The following is a 20,270-nucleotide window of genomic DNA, read 5'->3' on the forward strand; positions in this document are numbered from 1 at the left end:
TTGTTCTATTATCCGCTTGTTTTCCCTTTGTTTTCTGGACTATCCATGGTATTTTCAAGAGTCTTCTCTAACAACAAAGTTGAGAAGCATATCTCTGCATCTGGTTTCTTCAAAGTCCAACTTTTGCTCCCACAGGGAGAACCGTTGTCTGCATGATTCCAATCTTTGTTGGTACAGACAGTATCCATATATCTTTTCCAAGGCTTTCACTGCTACCCCACTAAAAGCTAGTCCGCAGCGTACTTCTTGACTGCTTGTTCCTTTATTGTTGATAGTCAATCCTAAAAGAAAGAAACTATCCATCACTTCAATATCTTCTATTCTAACACTGGCTGCTGGGCTTGTCATTAATTTGATCTTATTTATATTTAATCATAGTCTCATTTTTCCTCTGTGCTCCTTGACTTTGATTACTAGAGCTTGAATCATTCACAGGTTATTGATGCTTCTTTGTCCAGTTTCACTGGTATTCAATAGTTATTTTAATATGATACATATGCTTACTATAAAGCAACATACACAGAAGACTAAGTAAAGAATTCAATTTCTCTGGTAAAATAAAAAAAGTGAAGCCCTTTAATAATTTAGGTTAAAAAGAAAATAGTTTATTTATAACTAAATGTAGGCATCATTTGGAATTTGACAAATATATTTAACAATCCAAAAGAAGAAAATTGAAGGGGAAGCTCTCAGGAGCAAATTTCATTATCTTGTTGCTTTCACACACACACACAAAAAATCCTTTATTTCTACTTGTATTTCTGCTAGTAGTAGGGACTAATAAAAACTGTATAATGAAAGTAAAAATGAATAGTCTTGTATTTGTATATATTTATTTTGAATCTTATTTATTTATATACAAGCAAATACCAAATGCTACATATTTCAATTGTTCATATGTATGAAAAACACGATTTTCTTAAAATTTTTAACATTGCTGGTCAAGATCTTCACAATCAAGTTTAGAATGTAGATTAGAATGTACTAATTTTCCAATATTAAGATTAAACTTCTTTTGGAAGTGAATTATTAAGAATTTAAAAGGCAATTGATACAATCATTTTGGCCTCTCTTCAAGAAAGCTAGGCACAGGTATTTAACCATGCAAAGAAGTTGTGTGGTACGTAAGTAAAATGACATGTAGGTAGTCCTTGTTTAACGACACTAACTGGGATTGGAAACTCCGTTGTTAAGCAATGTGGTCATAAGTCAAAAAACCACATGACCACACCGCTTAGTGATGGCAGTTCTAGCCGTCCCATTTGCTGTCATTGAATGAGGACTGTGCAGATCATTAAGTAAGGAACTCACGTGACCATGACTTCCAACTTCCTGCCAGCTTCCCACTGGCTTTGCTTGTGGGAAGCTGGCAGGGAAGGTCATAAATTGCAATCACATGACCATGGGAACGCTGCACTAGCCATAAGTATGAGGTCTGATTGTAACTACCACTCATTCAGCACTATTGTAAGTTCAAATGGTCACTGAACAACTGGTTGTTAAATGAGGACTACCTGTATATAACATGTTCTGCAATTACAAAGTACATTTAGAAACTGTCACAAAGAAAGCACTGTAGGGTATTATGCATGACATAACAACTCGCACAGTGCTGTACCGGAGACACAATGCTGCTCAGTCTCTTAAATATAAGGAGATAAGGCTTATGGCTCATGTCTCCCTTATGCACTTTCCTCTTTTGGAACTAATCAAGTTACACTGTTACATCTACAGGAGTCCCACTTACTCTGATTAATAATTTGAACAACTTTTGCAGTTTAGGTTGTATCCACACCTACACACTAATATTTGACACTAATCAAAATCAGTAAGCTATCAATCAGCATTTGGCACTGCACTATAATAAATGCCATAAGTTAAAGATGGGAATTAATGTCAAAAAAAGTGTGCAACCCAGTAAGGCATTACTATAGTAACATTTATTCAGACCCTTACACTTCTCTGTTAACTTTTGTTCTTGTACAAGTCCAGTACAATCAAGTGGTGAAAAAAGACCTGCAATAAATTTCAAAGTTGAGGTAGACAGATGAAGAAACTGATTCTACAGGACAACTAGAACTACACTGTATTGAGATAGGTTATAGTAACAGAATCTAGCAAGTTTGCTTGTGTTATTCCTTCCCTTCTTTATTTCAGAGTCAGGGTGGAGCCAGTCTGTCTCTTTCTAATACTTCCCCCCATCCCCATCCCCCACTCATTCAGGCTTCATGCATGCTTCTTCTATACCTGTTGTCCTAATGGCCTCTGGATACCTTTTCCAAGATCATCTCAATGATTCCCTACAATAGGTCAACGCTTAATTTTCTGATTAAAATATTTGGATTTCAACTTTGACTATTCATCTTGATGCTTCACTATTCAGCAAGATAGACATTGGTGCTAGCAATATACTGTACAGTTTATCTAGGTTAATGAAAAACTAAATACAGTCCATAACATTCATTCAGGCTTGCCCTTTGTACAAATATTATCAGGAATATTTATTTCCAACATTCCAGTATTTCATCCTATTTTGTTTCTTAGTTCTATTGCTTGCTGTCATGATTCAATGCAGGCTGGAGTATTACATCATGAAACGTTTGTGTACAATGGAAAATAGCAAATGGACCATAAGTATGTTACATGGAAAAACAAACAAGCCAGACAGAAAATAGTCACACAACAGGTTAAATATACATACCTATAAGCTCTGTTGGGTTCTTATTACGAAAATGTTCACATATACGAATGAATGTTTCTGTGTTCTCAGGTGTGGGACACTCTCCATGTCTACCAAGAAGAGAAGAGTCAAGTTATAGCAAGGCTTTTCCTACATAAAACAATATTCATGAGTCGCATTAGCTTACCCTTTACATTGAAGCTTTACATAAGTGATGCCATCCTTTTCTATATCACTCCTGTCATAGAACCTAGTGGTATTGGTCAAGTCTATTAGCAGACCCATCTTAACCTGAAAGTAATAAAATTAGAGTTTGATATATGAAGTTACACATATAATGAATATCACTTTATGTATTTTATGATAACCATACATAACTCTAATGGTTAATATTCAGAAGTAGCTTTTTTGATGTTACAGATACACTATGGAAATAACATGGCTATGTATATCACAACTTACATTATTGCAAGCCTCATATATACAGAATTTACAAGAGAGAGAATGGAGTCCAATGCTTCTCTCCCATTGCCAAAACTGCCTTTGTCAGGAGAAAGTGTGGCTCCCCTTCCTGCTGCCTGTATACTCCCCACCTGATTTAGTGTTAGGGGAATCCTCTGAAACCAATTTGGGGAGGAAGGCACAGAGGGAAGTAGGAGGAGGGAAAAATCACCTTCTCCCAATTCTCCTAGATACAGTTCTGTTCATGGAAAATAAGCTTTGTACTGTATTCCACCCATATTAAATCTATTGGAAAGACAATATGGAAATAAAGGTTAGTTATATCTATGCTGCTTCTCTCCGCTGATTCACCCTCTGCTATGACCTCCAATAACCAATAATCTTCTTAACTAGATATTTCTAAAGTTAGCATTCTCAGAGAAAAAAAAACTGTTGGTAAAATAGTAAAAAAAAAAAACAACTTTACTACTTAGATAGTAAAGAAAAATTCAGTTATATCCTTTACCTTGAGACTCTTTAAATAGTTGGATAACATACAGGGATGGAAACGATACTCTTCAGCAACTTGATCATCATATTTTGGTCCTAGCATTGTCTTCAGAGGTAAAAATATTCCTGTTTGGCAGCAATTTAAACAAAAAAAATGCATGTAATGAACATGAAGCCTTAAAAAATGTCTGTTTGCTTGAATCATGATAAAAATTTTCATTAGGACAAAGAATTATAGCAGTTTATGACATAATTCAATGTTATCTATAACTGTAAACTACCCAAAATAAAATACTGTAGTGCAATGTCCAGTATCATACCACTGAAAAGCATTATTAAATAATTTCCCATCCATTGTGAATGCTCTGAAAGCACCCACACAGCTGGAGCAACTGTGTTGATCTAATTAAACCCTTTATTAGCCATATCCAATTAATGCCTAAACCCATATCCGTTTAAAATAAATAACAAATTATATGAGGGTGAATAGTCCAAAATTGAATCAGATAACATGGAGCTGTTCAGGGACAAAAATTATGCAAACAGCACTGACTATACTCTCCTGAAGTAAAAGAATACAAGAAAACTATCGGATCTGGCCTAGCTACTGAATTGTCACATGATAGCTGTGAAAAATAAAGTGTTTCATCAGGTTTAATTAATGGACTAGATGTGAACAAGAAAGGATAACTTCTCAACTTGGTTACCATACAGCGTTCAACATCTGACTGTCTCTGAAAAGAAATTTAGCTTTAGTTAGTCCAGAATATGGTTGTCCACACCCGAGCCACATCATTACAATAACTTTGCAAGTGTTCTACTGGCTGCAGTTTACTCTGACTGCATACATTTTCTAAACATTTGTTTTTAACCAATAGCTTTTGGGGTTTTATGTATTACTGCATTATTATCAAAGTTATTTCAGTATTCACTATATATGAGTCTCCAGAAACTATAAAATTAAATGCATCCATACAATGAAAAATATTATGCAATCCATGTATTTATGTATTCAATTTATAAGCTACCTAATCAGAACTCAGGGCAACATATAAGAAATTAAAAATACATTATAAAAACTAACTATAAGGAAACAGATAAAACCAAAACACTGCAAAAGTAGATATAGAAAGAAACATACAGAAAAAACCATACAAAAATATACACAAAATAAAAATATTATAATGCTAATGCAGTCTTATGAATGGCCCTGGCCTAGGGCCTGCTAGAAAAGCCAAGTTTTTAAGGCTTTCCTAAAAGGCAGCAAGATCAGGGAGATCATGCACTCCTCAGGGAGACCAGTGGCTGAGAATGCCTGAAATCTCATAAGATGGCATTGCTTTGTCGATAGGACCTGGAACATGTCAACCTGCCAGATCTTATAGGATAGGCAGAAATAATTGGAAACAAGTGTTCCTATAAATGTCCAGTCCATAAGCCAGGAAAGGCTTTAAAGATGACAACCAACACATTGAATTGCAACTGGAAGCCAACTGGTAACTAGTGGAGCTCACAAAGGAGAGGTGTCACATGGGTGAACCAAGATGCTACCACATACTGGATCAGCTGTTGCTTCCAAGTGGCCTTCAAGGCTATTCCTACGTAAAGTCCATTGCACTAATTCAAAGAAGAGGTGAACAAACATAAGTGACTATGATAAGAGTCTTCTACTCTAGAAAAGGGTGCAATAGATGCACAAGCAGATCTATGCAAAGGCCACTTTGCTCTTTGATCAAGAACTGAGAATCTATAAGGACCTCAAATTGTGTACTGGTTTTGTCTGGGGAAATGCAGCCCTATCTAGAGCTAGAGAGCCACCAGAAATAAAGAATTCTTGAACTCACAGCCACTTGGTCTTTCTATAATTCCATCTAAGCTTATTTTTTCCCATCTAGACTCTAACAGCCTGCAGGCACTAAGACAGAACCTCGACAGCATCACTTGGTCAGTCTGAAATTGTGATATACAACTGAGTATCATATATGCATTGTTGATACCTCTGGATGACCTCACCCACCAGCCTCACATAGATGTTAACATGAGTGAGAAGAAAGCTGAGACCTGAAGAACCACACAAAGCAAGGGCTTCAGCTTCAATCTCTCTCCACCAACATCAACTGAAACTGATTCTAGAGAAAGGAAGAAAACCACTTCCACTCCCTACCCTCAGAAATGTCTCCACTCCCTACCCTCAGAGCCATTTCAGAAAGATACCATAAATAATGGTATTGAAAGCAACTGAGAGATCAAGAATGACCAGGAGAGTGGCATCATTGCTATCCCAGTCCCACCAGAGGTAACACCATCAGTGCTGTTTCAGCACTGTTAAACTTGCTACAGCCAAGTTTAAACCCTAACTAAAAAGGGTCTAGATAATGTGGTTCCTCCAAGGCCCTTTAGAGCTGCTGCCCTACCACTTCTCCACAAACTTACCCAAAAAGAAAAGGTTAGAGACTGATTAGAAATTATCCAATACTTTTGGATTCAGTGATAGTTTCTTGAGGAGGGGATGCACCATTGCCTTCTTCAAGGCAGGAGGTACTATCATCTCACTCAAGAATGCATTGGGCCCAACCACATGTCACCTCCTAAGTGGCCTTAACCAGTCAGGAAGACATGGATCTGTCACAATGATTGCTGCATTAACAGCCCTTAGAATCCTGTCCGCTTCCTTAAAATTCACAGGCTCAAAATTTTCTCAGATAACAAAGATCCTGTCTCAGCCAATGCAGTAGAACCAGCCCAGCCAGAGTCCAACTCAAGGCAAATCTAAATGATTTTATCTATCAGATGTCTAGAATATGTCCTCACTGCAGCCCTTAAGAGGTTCTTCTGATCCCTCCCTCCCTAGGAGGGTCTGAGTCATTCTAAACAAGGCCTCTAGTCAGCAACCCACAGATATGGTAACAGCAATCAATAAAGTGAACATCAGTGATTAAATTTAGCAAGCAAGAGGTGCCTTGGCTGAAACAATTTCCCCTGAATTTATTTTAGACAAAGTGTGGCCTGTGGATATTTGCCTTTTCAATTGCCAAGGAACTGGGCTACGGCATAGCTTTAGTTTTCCTTATGTAACTCAAGCTCTATTGGGCTATTTCATGGTCACATTTTACTTTAAAGGATTAAATTAACTAGCACAATTAAGTGTCCCAAATAATTTCTCCAATTCCCCCCTCCCTTTTCTAAATCAGGCAAGAAGCTGTCCCTGCTGTTTGTGCAGCATGGCTCAATTTTCTGATTTGGGACCATAATTAATCTAGGTGTTTAATTGGGTAGGTACACTTGATCCAAAGCTGGTAATCCACTGGTTTGCTCCTATCAAGCTGCTTGGGGGTTATTTATGTTTATGTTACTTGTAGTGGGTTCAGTGAATTAATACTTGAATGTATTCACACATTACAGAAAGGGCTCTTTTCTCTCCTTCCTTCAGAGCAAGAAAGTTAAGAGAAATATCTGCACTTTCCCTTCCTTTCACAAAAATACTACCCAAACGGCTAAAGAGGAAACTCCTCTCTGCCCCCTCCTCTAAAATCAGGCTCAGCACCTCATCACCAGTTGATCGTGGCACAGAACAATGATTTACCCATACGAATAAGCCTACTGGTCCAACAGACAGAAGACCCCCATACGACATGTGGCAGCTGCTCAGTCCTCCACAGGCGAAAGAGATGCTCGAGCAGCACAGACCTTGACAAGACGGCGGGGTCCCCGGAGGAGGCCACGCTCAACGCGACAGGCTCTCTTATCAAAGCCTGGCACGCCGTCAAGCGTCCCACCACAGCTTACCTGCCACGGGCTGTCCGCGCCTCGGGCAGTTCAGCCACCGCGGTGGGATCTTGTTGAAGGACATAGCAGGGCCGAATGCAATGGCCGCAGCCGGTACTACCGGAAGCACTCGCCGTCAGAGGCGACGGGACTCGCGGGTCCCCACCAACGGTCGCTTCAGCCACTTCGTCGTCCCGCAGTTAACGCCGCCAAACCACAATGCCCCGCGGCTGACCGTAACCGGTTCCGCTTCCGGGATCCTTTGCGCCACCACCGCTCTGCGAACTCAAGAAGGGCGGAGCGGTTAGTCTCTATGGCAGTATGACTCTCCACGGGAAGGGTCATGCTTTTTCCTATAGAGACAGAAAGATGAAGAGTGCATGCGTTTTAATTTCTGGCTTGGCTTAGGAATTTCCATTGTGGTAATCACACACTTAAACGCATTGTACATCAGTATTTTTCAAACTCGGCAACTTTAAGTTTAAGCCAGCCAGCATGGGGAATTCTGGGAGTTGAAGTCCACACATCTTAAAATTGCCGAGTTTGAAAAACACAGCTGTAAATGTGGCACAGATTCTTGCATAGGAATCTGCACTCGGTTTTTTCTCATTTTAAATTATATATATATTTAAATATATATATATCTCCTGTAAAAACCTCCAAAACAAATCCTGACCCTGATTTATAAATTCCATCATAACTTTCAGACAGGAATAAAGCCATGTCAAATGAAACCTTGGCAGGGCCAGATAATTGAGGAAGGAGATGAAAGTGACTTCAGATTTACTTTTTCTGCACCATGATGATTTCATGATAATCAGACTTACTCTAACGTGAGTGTACAGTATTCAGGTGTTTCATACTATAAAGTATTCATACCATAAACACTGAAATCAATTTAGTACAACTAAATTTTATTAAAGAGATTATTGTTCATAATGCCCATGCTGTACTCACATGGCCTACCATATCTGAACTGCAAAAATGGCAGGAAGAGACACAGAAAACTTAAATCTTTGAGGACATATGGGTTTGTACAGCCAGTTACAGCAGCCCTACTCAAATGCCATCTCTCAGGCAGCAGACAGGTAAAAGCTTTGATGGCATTGGTAGCCTCAAGAGTCTTTCCTGGGGATAATCAGCTTAGCTCTCTCTGAATCTCGTCCAGCTGTTGCTTCTAGCAAGGCAGCAAGCCATTCCCCTGTACATTTGTCCTCTTTTTAGGCAGCCATTTTGTCCATTCTGTTTTCCAGTTTTCCAGCTGATCCTATTTCTCCATACTGTACCTTTGTTGGCAATGCTATGACTTCATTTTTGCCCATTCTTCTGCCTTCAGTAAAGTTTCCTATTCATCCTCTAAAAGGCTTACATTACAATTCAGTTGTATTAAAATAATCAGCATACATATTTCCAATAAACATAAATGAAATGCTTACAAACACCACAAATTGGTACAGGCAAAAGAAGGGGAAGTTAGAAACTAAACAGCTTTTTAAACTTTTGTTTGTTTTTGTTTTCTTTTTTCTAACATGCATAAACAACAATAAGCAACAGTACAGTGGAAACCTTAGTATTGAGTATTAAGCTTAAAATAGAATTCTTTATTATAAAGCAATTTAAGGTATTTTGCAGTTGTTTATCAATGCCACACTCAGCTTTAGATGCAAAATTTAAGCAACCTTATGCTTAACAATAATAACATTTTAGAAATCATAATTAATATTGACATTAATTTTCTTTTTTCTTTATCTTAAAGGCTTAAGCTATCTAAACCATCAGAGTGTTAATAATCTCCAGTCAACACTTTAAATGCCACTATATCCAAATAAAATAATGTACTACTTTATAATAAAACAATATAAGAAAAAAAGAAAAAAGAAAGAAAATACAATCGTTTGGTAAATAAATAACTCAGATTTATACAAGATTTTTTTTCCCACAGCAGGGAAATGATAGGTTAGTGTTATGGTTTTAAAATACATAAATATGCATTTTTAATTTTAAAAAATAAACATAAATGTGCAGGTAATAATGATCAATAAGTACAGTATCTGTGATTTCAGAAATTAAAGCAAAAGCTACCTAAAATGTATGGGTGATTTACAAAACTACCATTATCGTCGTAATTATCAATAAGCACAATGCATGTTATTAGCAGCATTTTAGGATCCCAGCAGGCCCCTATTTTTACCCAGCAAGAACAGAGTTAACACTAAAGATCTTGGTGGGAAAATTTTCTTTGTGTATTTACATCTGGACTACAGATCAGTAGGTGGCAACATAATTCTACCTATTCACATACCAAAAAGAAAAATTGCAAAGTGAAAGAGTGGGATGTTAGGAATCAGGTATCGGCTGTAACCATTCAAATCTTATTATTTGATTTTTACAGTAAGGTAGTTATTTAAACAGGCAGTGCATCATCCTGGGCTGTTGTCATTGGGCAACTAAAAAATGTGATAAATAAAAATTCTGTGTCCTGTCAAAAAGATGATTTTAACTTTAAAGTATATGAACCTGAACAGTGTTATGATTTATCTTCTTAAGAAGAAACAGTCATGAATATGCAAATAAGCAATTGTGATCTGCCTTTTCTCCTATATTTATTTGTAGCCTTTTGGCACCATGTTCTTGTGCTCACTTGTGTATTCTTTTATCATGATGCAGGTCATTATGCACTCAGCTGGACATATGCCATATTAATGCCTTATTGTGCCTTATTAAAGTCAGCAGGCTTTACTTTTGAGTAGATGGGTGTAAGGTAATATTGTAAAGTATTCTTTTTCTATTGGTATTTTTAACTCAAATATTTATATCCTACCTTTCTATATTTGGTAAGCAGCAAGTTGAAAATTAAGCATTACAAGAAAGAAAATGTTGTTAATACACGTAATTTCAGATGGAAATAATCCATAACTGAGACTTTTTAAACAATTCTAACATGGATCTTGGATGTGATACAATTGCCCATCAGATTGCCCATGTTAAAACAGCAAGCACAGCACCAGTTGCTGACCTCCTTATCATAACACAATAGGACTTGACAATTGGGACGGTATTTTTTTCCCCTGCTGGCTCAAAGAGTGGAAGATAGCATTTCAATGCAACCAATGCAATTTTCATCCAGTCTCCCACCTCCCCTTTTTGGGGAAGGTGGTTGAGAAAGTGGTGGCATCACAGCTCCAAAGGGTTCTGGAGGAAATGGATTATCTGGACCCTTTTCAGTCACGTTTCAGGCCACAGAAACAGCATTGGTCGCCCTTATAGATGATCTCTGGTAGGAGTGGGATGGTGGAAGTGTGACCATCCTTGCTCTCCTTGATCTCTCTGTGGCTTTCAATACCATCGACCAGTTGTAATGCTTTATTTTCAACTTCCTGCTTTTGGGACAGCTCAGGGAATTGGGGGTGGGCGACACGGTTCTGTGCTGGTTCACCTCCTTTTTCCAGGGCCAATCCCAATCAGTGGTGACAGGGAGCGAGAGGTCCCATCCTTGGCCCCTCCTTTGTGGGGTGCTGCAGGGTTCGGTTCTCTCTCCTCTCCTTTTTAACATGAAACTGCTGGGCGAGATCATCCACCATCATGGGATGAGGTATATGCAGATGATACTCAATTATACATCTCCATCCCAGGTGAGGTAAGTGTTGCCGTGACCACCCTTTCATGGTGCCTGGAGGCTGTAAGGGTCTGGATGGGGAACAATGGGCTTCAGCTGAACCCTGGTAAGACAGAGTGGCTGTGAGTTAATGGCTCCTCTGTATCCAGAACTTTGTCATCTTTGGTGCTGGATGGGGTAGCACTGCCCCAAACAGACCTAGTGTGTAATCTGGGGGTCCTCCTGGACTCACAGCTCCTACTCGAAGAGCAGGTGGCAGCCATGGCCAGGAGGGCCTTTGCACAACTTTGGGTTGTGCATCAGTTATGCCCTTTCCTGGATCGGGATGCCCTTCGAACGGTCACTCATGCCCTTGTTATCTCCCATATAGACTACTGCAATGTGGTCTACGTGGGGCTACCTTTGAAAAGTATCCAGAAGCTACAGCTGGTCCAGAATGCAGCTGCGCGGGCTATTTTTGGAGTTCCAAGAAGGGCCCATGTAACACTGTTGCTCCGCGAGCTGCATTGGGTACCAGTTTGCTTCCGGGTCCAATTCAAGGTGTTAGTTATCACCTTTAAAGCCCTACATGGCATTGGACCAAGTTACCCAAGGGACCGCCTCTTCCCCATGACTTCAACCCGTCCCACCTGATCACACAGGGAGGGCATGCTTTGTACCCCCTCGGTAAAAGAGCTCAGATTAGTGGGGTCCAGAAGGCGGACCTTCTCTGCTGTAGCCCCCGCCCTTTGGAATATCTGCCCCCCGAGGTGAGATTGGCCCCTTCACTCCTGGCCTTCCGGAGAAATCTGGAGACCTGGCTCTGCCACTTGGCCTGGGGTGGGGAGGGAAGACACCAAGTGGGGGGATGGCTAGCCCCTTAGAGGCCCGTAGTCCGCAGCTCTGGAAACCATCAGCTTCTTGGACTTTTTCTTTTCTTTTGGCAACACTTTGTATAGTTTTCATGTTTTATGTAATTTTATATATATTTATTGCTTTAACGGATCCTGTGAGCTGCCCAGAGTCCCCCATTAGGGGGAGATGGACAGAGATAAATCTAATAAATAAAATAAAAATAAATAAATAAAATCTGGCTTTGGCCTTTGAAGCTCTGATGAGAAGCTTATTATTCAAGAAGATATATTTTCCAAAAAGAAAAACAAATTACTTTCTACCTGATAATTTATCAGCTTTACATAGGCAAGAGTCCCCTATTGTGGGGGAGATGGGCAGGGGAGAAATCCAATAAATAAATAAATAAATAAACTAGGAAGTAGAATTCCTTACGTGAAATTATTTTGTAAAGCTAACTGTTGTACAAAGTAACGTTACTCTAAATTTTGCAAAACACCATTTCAGTTTGTAAAAAAAGCTCAGTGGACTTGCTGCCATTTGAACAAATCTGGCATTTTGCCAGGGGCTGCCTAACAGGTTGGATGGCTGCCATCCCCTTCTCACCATCAGGTAGGGAACTCCGCTGGTCAGGCTCTCCATGGGCAGTCATGGGGCTGGCTCTGTCCAACAGCCCTCTTCTGACTGTAGTTATGAAGGCAGTCTGAGCAAAGCTGGGAGCTTCTGGATCCTTGGCTCACTGCCATGCCATCATAGTAAGTGGGGATGGGAAGGGCATCTACTCAAGACTCCTCAAGACTTCCAATGGCTCAAGGAGAGGGCTGTCACCACATGCTGGCCAGGTGAACAGCCAGAGCTAGAACTCCAGTCCAAGTCCATCCCTCTTTGGGGTAGGAGCAACGCTCAGCTTATCTTGGATGGGAAGTGGATTTGAGGGGCCGGGGAGGGCAAGGGACATGTCTACTTCTCCCAAGTACTTCATTTACAGTATAGGGCTACAATATCTGGACTGCAAAAATCCAGGCGGCCATCAGATGGTGGGAGAGAGGCCACTCTTCCACTTTTTGGATATTTATGGAATATCCATAAAGCAGATGTTCCAAAGATAATCAGTAAAGCTGTAGATGAAAGGACTTTATAACCTTACTCCCATGGTGACCATCTGCACATAGCCAAGGATGATGCTGGTTCTGAGAAACATATCATGTACTGTACAATCAGATTGGATGCTCTGGCTAGCAGACTACACAGTTCAAACATGAGAAGAGGAAGGAAAAAGCAGAAGTAACCAATTGCTCTGCCCCATTGTTTTCCTGCCTGCCTGCTTACCTGCTGGAAGGAAAACTACTTTTGCTTCTGTTGATGAAGATTCTCAGTCATCCAGGTGGAATTATCTGGAGGTTGAGTCATGGCAACTGGATTTCTTTTCTTTTGGTTTGATAGGTTTCGCTGCTTGTCCAAGCAGCTTCTTCAGTCTAGAAAGTTGGTTAGGGGGGACCCCATAAATATCTTCCAGGGTGGCTGCATTTCTCACTAACATGATAGGCTCATTGAAGGGACAATAGGAGATGTTAGGAGATTAATAGGAGATTAGGAGTAAGACATCCACATCCCAAAGACTCTACTAATCACATCTCCTATTGTCCCTTCAATGAGCCCATCATGTTAGTGAGAAACGCAGCCACCCTGGAAGATATTTATGGGGTCCCCCTAACTAACTTTCTAGACTGAAGAAGCTGCTTGGACAAACAGCGAAACGTATCAGACCAAAAGAAAAGAAGTCCAGTTGCCATGACTCAACCTCCAGATACTGTTGCTTCTGTTTTAAGATTTGATTTGGCCTGTTGTCTCAATGCATTGCTTAATATTATTATTGCACCCTATGCATGCTCTTAGCTTCTGGGAAAAAACAACTACTTTGGGTTAGCTACTTATATGCACTCTGTGCATAATCTCAGTCTTAGTCTGGTTTTCGCTTTCTTGATTGGGGACCCATTCAATCCTAGTTATGCCCTGCTCCCTTCAGTATTAATAGGATTGCAAGCTATTTTCACATGCCCTGAGATTAAAAATACCATAGCAATAATTTTATTCAAGCTATTAAGACCAGCATTACCATCTCCAAATCCTTCTGAATCCAATTTAAAACATGTCAGAAACTACTACTATTATTTAGATATCAAGACAGCAAAGCATGGTGATATTTTTATGTTTCAAATCTGTAGTTTGCAGAAAATCGCTAGCCAGTACCAAGTGATTCATACTACACCCTCAGGTTTATCTTTAAACCCAGGTCCCTTCTCCCTCTTTAATAAATTGATAATATTTCCTCAAGTTTCAGAACTCATCGTGATGGCAAATCTCTGTTGCCTACCAAACTCCCAATGCTGATGTGAGGCCACAGCTGCATTTGTGCTCCTTACCTAATCACAGCCCAGTCAATATGGCAGTGACTGACTTTGGCTCATACCAGAAGAAGCTAAGCAGGGTCAGACCTGATCAGTACTTGGAAAGAAAAACCACCAGGAAATTCCTGGGCTGTTGGCTAGCCTGTGGTGTAAAAAAGAAATGCGAAAGAAGGGAATGGCAACCACCTTCCACACTGTTGCCAAGTTAACTGCAAAGAAACACCCATAAGGTCACCAGGAATCAAGCTTGAATCAAATTATGTTCTTTATCTAATCATGTTAGTGCTAAGCCATATGGAATCCCAGGATCTGGGAGGATGGCCAAGCTGAGATCAATGGGAGCACAGACCACCCCTTTTAGTAAAAGAGAATGATATATTTTCATTATGAAGTGGCATACACTGCTTCCAGATACAGTATTACTGGTACAGGGAAGGACAGAAATGGCTTTCCATTTCAAATCCCAATTATATTACTGTGTGATCAAAAAGGGTTCATCCTACCTCCTTACCTGGATTGTGCTTTTGTTTGGAAGACCAGATGGAGAACTCTTCCCACCTAATCCTTCAGAAACCTGTATAGACATTTTCAGGGATTTTTCTACTCAAGCCCGGATGACATCAGTGCTTACTAGATCAGTGCTTTTGTGAAACTTAATTAAATTGCTGAAAATGAGTTTATGGGATTTAAAAATTAAAACCAGGAAAAGTCCCCTGGTCTGGATGGTTTTAATGTATAGTGTTACCATGTATTTTGACAAGCCTTCACTCCCTGCTTATTACAGAGGTAGAATGATGTGCTTGAGATAGGAGTGCCAGAATCTCACTGTAAAGGGGTACAGTACTAGCACATGATAGAGTGTAGCAATCTAAAAGAAAGGGAATAATCCATAATCATCAAACCTGACTTGTGGATGGTGACCTCAAGATTGAAAAACTGATGAGGAAATAGAGAGAAGGAGTAAAAATCCAGCTAAACTTTGCCTTGAAACTTGATTTAAAGCACTGGGTAATGACCCTCTAAACAAGGCCATTATCCAAATAACAGCTGGATAGATTTGCTATGAACTTTGAAGAAGCAGGATAGAAAGAATATTGATTGTTTTGAATTTTGGTATTGGAGAAGACTCCTGAGAATACCATGGACAGCCAAGAAAACAAGCAAATGGACCATCGAACAAATCAACCCAGAGTTCTCACTCAAGGCACAAAATGAACAGGCTCAAATTATCCTACTTTGGACACATTATACAAAGACCCAGCTCTCTGGAGAAGTCTCTAATGCTGGGAAAGATTGAAAGAAAGAGAAGATGACTAGCAGCAAGGTGGATGGACTCAGTTACAGGGGCAATGAGTGCACCATTGGAAGATCTGAAAGACCAGATTAGGGACAGATCATCATGGGGAAAATCTATCTATGTGGTCGCTAAGAGTTGACAACAACTAGATGGCACATTAATCAGTCAATCAAGATTCGCTATCTTCTCTTTTTTAAGGTTTTTAAGGATTCATTTGGAACAGCTGTTGGAGTTGGGATAATCTCTCTTGGATATCCAAGCATCGTCTGCTAGTTTGTTAAGTAACATTTCAAGGAAATGTTTAGACAATTATTTTGCTAAAATAGCCCTCCCTCAATAACACATGTTTTTCCCTTCTTATATTTTGGGTTTTTCCTCCCTACTGAGTAAAAGTGCTAACCACATATCCTTGAATCAACAGAAAACTATATCACCATGAATTTCCTGTCACCACTGCCAATCCCTATGCAGCATTGTATCTGCTTTGACACACTGTGGAATAATGCTTTGCTGATTTTGATATGCAGCACATAATAAGCCGTGTACAGTGGAACCTCAGGTTACGAACTTAATTCGTTCCATGACTCTGGTCGCACCCCAAATTGATCGCAACCCAAAGCAAATTTCCCCATAAGGTTCAATGTAATTACCGTTAATCCATTCTGGCGTGGAGGACAGGGAGGCGGCTATTGCTTGGAGGGAGAGTCCCCCTCCCTACGACCACATGTCAGGGGCAGAAAATGGCCACGGACCACATGTCAGGGGCAGAAAAATGGCCACGGACCACGTGTCAGGGGCGGAAAATGGCCGCGGACCACGTGTCAGGGGCAGAAAAATGGCTGCGGACTGTGTCACGGAAGGGAAAATGGTCGCGTATCCTGTTCATACCCCAAGGTGGAGTTTGCAAACCGAGGTAAATTTTTGCGGCCGGAGCTGGTCGTAACCCGAAAAGTTCGTTAACAGAGGTGTTCGTAACCCGAGGTACCACTGTAATTGGTAGATTCCTCTGGCTTTGCTGCCCTTCCTATTCAGTACATCACCAGCTAGTAAAAACAAAACGAAACAAAAAGCCTGTCAGTTTAAGCAATACAGTAGTATCTGACTGCAGAAGTCTGTCTTCTCCAAGCTCCTTCCTCTACCTATACTGTCATAACCTGAGTGTTAAAAAGCTCAGATTGGAATTATGAAAGGAGTGGAGTCACAAGCATCAGTTTTGTTTAGGTTTCCCTTTTATTTTTTTCAGACTTCTAGATTCCACTGCTCTCTGTTGGGGAAGCAACAGAGGAATTGTTGGTTGCGTCATTCTGCTATTTCAGTTATGGAGTTAAAACTCATAGAGTACTTCCAGCTGATCAGTCCACTGTTATTGTGCAATGCTGATAAAACTACCAGCAAATCCAGCTCTTTAAGGGAACAACAGCAGAATAGTGACAGACAAGTCTGACCAAGGGCCAGAGGAACGGGGGTACGCCTGCAACAGCCTGTAACAGCCTGTAACAGCCCATAAGCACAGCTCTGACACCACCCACTACTGATCACAAAGGGAAAATAATTTTATGGGAAGATAGCAGAACAAAAGATGTTGGCAGAGTAAGATGATGAGGCACAAGTGGAGATATACTCTTTAGCTTACACACACAAAAAATAGATTAAAACTACTTTCAAAGAGATGGACTGTGGAAAAATAAGATGCAGCTATGGGAACAGGTTTGTTGATTTCAAGTAAAAGAAAGGGAAAAAATATATTACGGGTACACATATACTGTGGCAAGAAAGTATCTCAACTCAATCCAACAATATTCATCTCGTTAATTTGATCAGTTATAAAAAGACTATTCATATAACTGGAATTAAATTATGATTGCCCCATTTTCTCAGTTACTCAGTGTAACAACAAATCAGTGGAACGGTGCCAATGTGAAAAAATAGGGACAATAACATTTAAACTTCCTGCCATGGAAGCAAACATTTTATAGGTTTCAGATTCTATAGCTGAATGAAATTTGCCTTCCTGGTTATTTTTCATCTATTGTGTGTCTTGACCATTGATTAAACATTACAGAGAGCAAAATGTCTGATCCTAAAATTAAAAGAAACAATTTCATAAAAGTACACTTCAATTAGGTGTTCTCACTTAAAACTGTATCTTTCCCAAATCCAGCAAAGCAAATTAATCCTTATATAGAAGTTCCATAGTGCTTTGACTGGAGACAGAAACTACATCATTTTGATCCAGGACCCTCCTGGCTATTTCTTAAAAGAGAAAATTGTGGCTAGATATGCTCTGAACCAAGCTGGTTTCAAGGCAATTCGTTTCCTGCAGCCTTATCACATATTTTCTGTGAGGCCAACAGAGAATACATCCCTTTTTTGCTGATACATGAATGTTGTAACCAACTCCCAGTACTGCGTAAATGCCAGTAATCATCCACGTGCAATGCAGCGTCATTTCTAATTTATGTTAACACCAACAGGAAACCCCAGGCCATTGATGTACAATTGCTTTAAAATACATTCCACTCCCTCCTTGCTCAGCAAAAAGTTCAAAGTTCAGATACAAATAAAATGCCATGTATGAAACTGACTTCTTACCAATACAGTACTGGATTTTCTTACAGCTTTTTATAATCTTACTGTATCTCTATTCTTGACAAAGCATCCTAAACATTTATTTGGATATACCATATGATTGTTTGATGAATATGTTAAGAATAACAAAATAATTGTATAACTCTTTTCATCAAGGAAGATGAATTCTGGGTCAGAAAGTAAGATTAAAATGCAAGTACAAGACAAAAACAATATTCCCCAAGCTGATAAATAATGCTGCCTAAAAGTTATTTATTTAGATTAAAAGAAAATGGTGGGTAATATAGTTAGAGACAGACTTTTCATTTCAAAATGCATTGATAAAAAAATATATATGATGTGCACGTCCACATCATGAGTCACACTGCTTTCTCACATTAAATATCTTGGCAAGTTTTTGAAACAATACAAAACTTGTAAAGCCTATTTGTCAGAAGATCATCAAAAATAGAATAACATATTTCAGAGGGAGGGAGGGAGGGAGGGAGGGCATACAAGAGTGAATGTGTGTGTGCATGCACGCATGCCTTGGTGAAGGTATTGGACTAGGACTACAGCCACGGAAACACATTGGGTGACTCTAGCCAGTCACTATCTCTCAGCCCAACTTGAGGTAGCAATCCTTTGTAAGCTACCTTGAGTCCTGGGGGAAAATCAGGACATAAATCTAAAACTAAATCATATGTATGGAAATTTATAGTTTACCCCCTAAAGTGGTTTTCACATAGTCAGTGGGCTATCAGCTAAAAACTGATTCCCAAAAACCACAATAAAACGCAGGTTTTCAGAAATTTCAAGAGGGTATGAGAAATGTCACTTGTATGTCCACTCCATCCACTTTGCCCTTAGTGAAGAGTTTCTGTGTATTTTACTGTGAAATTTTCTTATTAGAAAATGACCCAAAAGAAATATGTATACAGTACATCCAGAAGTAACTGATGCTTCTCAATTCAGTTCTTAAGGACTACTGTCAACCACACACTGAACAGAATATATTCAGTGTTATCATTTTGTGGTCTCCCATAGAAAATGTGTACTATTTTTTCTTCATCACTAAGTACTTTATGCAGATCTAATCTATGTCAGAGCCCTTCAATATTACATGAACATTTGTCCAGAAAAGCTATCCTTACAATCCAAAGACCATTTAGTTCCAGCCCACAAAAAATCAGTGTGAGAGGTGGAGAAGAAAGACTTCTCTTGCTGTTTTCAAAGCAAAGATAGCTACTGCTGACGAGTGTGGGACAAGGCAATGCTGAACTAGGAAACAGAAATAACATCTTTCCATTCCCTTCTGAGCCAACCATTTTCATCATAAAACTGCACTACCCCCTTTTGTTATGTGAATATGAGAAGTTAGAATTTGATTTCTCTAGGAACAGAGAGATGTAGGCAGAGTGCTGTCGGTGTTGTCTTTTTTTTTTTAATTTGTCCATGCTGAAGAATAAAAGGAACATTAGCCACGCAGGCAAGGGGGGAGGGTTGCTCTCCTGGGAAGTCATGTGTATTTCACGCTAATTACATCATCTCTTTCTGCACCTCACATGAGACTGAGTCATCAACGTTCCTGCTTACAATTTTCAAGAGCAAGTCTAGGCAGCAGCAGCTGCTTAATGTTCTTCTCTCTTCTAACAGCCTTTAATTTATAGCAGAAAAACCTTTGATCAGTATTCTTTCCAACTGTTTATAGTATGTAATTGAGGTTTGCTACATGTTTTCACTTGTCAAATACTTAAGAGCTTCAAAATGCCAACAAAGCCTCTTGTCATACTATTTCATGCCCTGATAAAAACACAATTCTAGACTTTTGAGGCATTTCTTTTTACTATCTGGTAGCGTTATAGTTGTACCTAAGTTTTGAGTTTATATATTGCCTGGGCCTCAGCTTCAAATTCAAGCCTGGTGCTGCAAAAATCAGCAATAGGATACACAGAGAGACACACACACAACTGTAACAGCAATGAGCTAGACAGAGACAATGCATGAATGAGAAAAAATTGATTAAACAGGTGGCCTATGAAGAAAAGAATCTTTTTTTTTTTTAAATGAGGACAAAGGAAAAGTCACAAAAAATATGCAAGCTTTCAAGGCCTTCCAATCTCTTTATCAGGCAAAGATGAATTACATGGTTAC

At 39.5% G+C, this 20,270-nt stretch overlaps 1 protein-coding gene across 2 annotated transcripts in view; it reads right to left on the reverse strand.

Moving 5' to 3' along the window:
• The window catches only part of RNGTT (RNA guanylyltransferase and 5'-phosphatase), a 132,426-nt gene extending 124,812 nt beyond the window's left edge, over positions 1-7,614 (reverse strand). For both annotated transcript variants that reach the window (XM_088138398.1, XM_007421783.4), the window contains exons 1-4: positions 7,418-7,614; positions 3,648-3,757; positions 2,868-2,971; positions 2,702-2,790 (exon numbers count right to left, since the gene is read on the reverse strand). In XM_088138398.1, coding sequence (XP_087994524.1) covers positions 2,702-2,790; positions 2,868-2,971; positions 3,648-3,757; positions 7,418-7,481 — 367 coding nt within the window. In that variant the 5' untranslated portion in view covers positions 7,482-7,614. The remainder of the gene's footprint in view (positions 1-2,701; positions 2,791-2,867; positions 2,972-3,647; positions 3,758-7,417) is intronic.
• Positions 7,615-20,270: the final 12,656 nt, after the last annotated feature.

The sequence above is a fragment of the Python bivittatus genome, unplaced genomic scaffold, assembly GCF_059951505.1.
Source record: "Python bivittatus isolate LINGU-HERP-01145 unplaced genomic scaffold, Pbiv_v1 ctg000020_np1212, whole genome shotgun sequence".
In the NCBI taxonomy this organism is placed as follows: Eukaryota; Metazoa; Chordata; class Lepidosauria; order Squamata; family Pythonidae; genus Python; species Python bivittatus.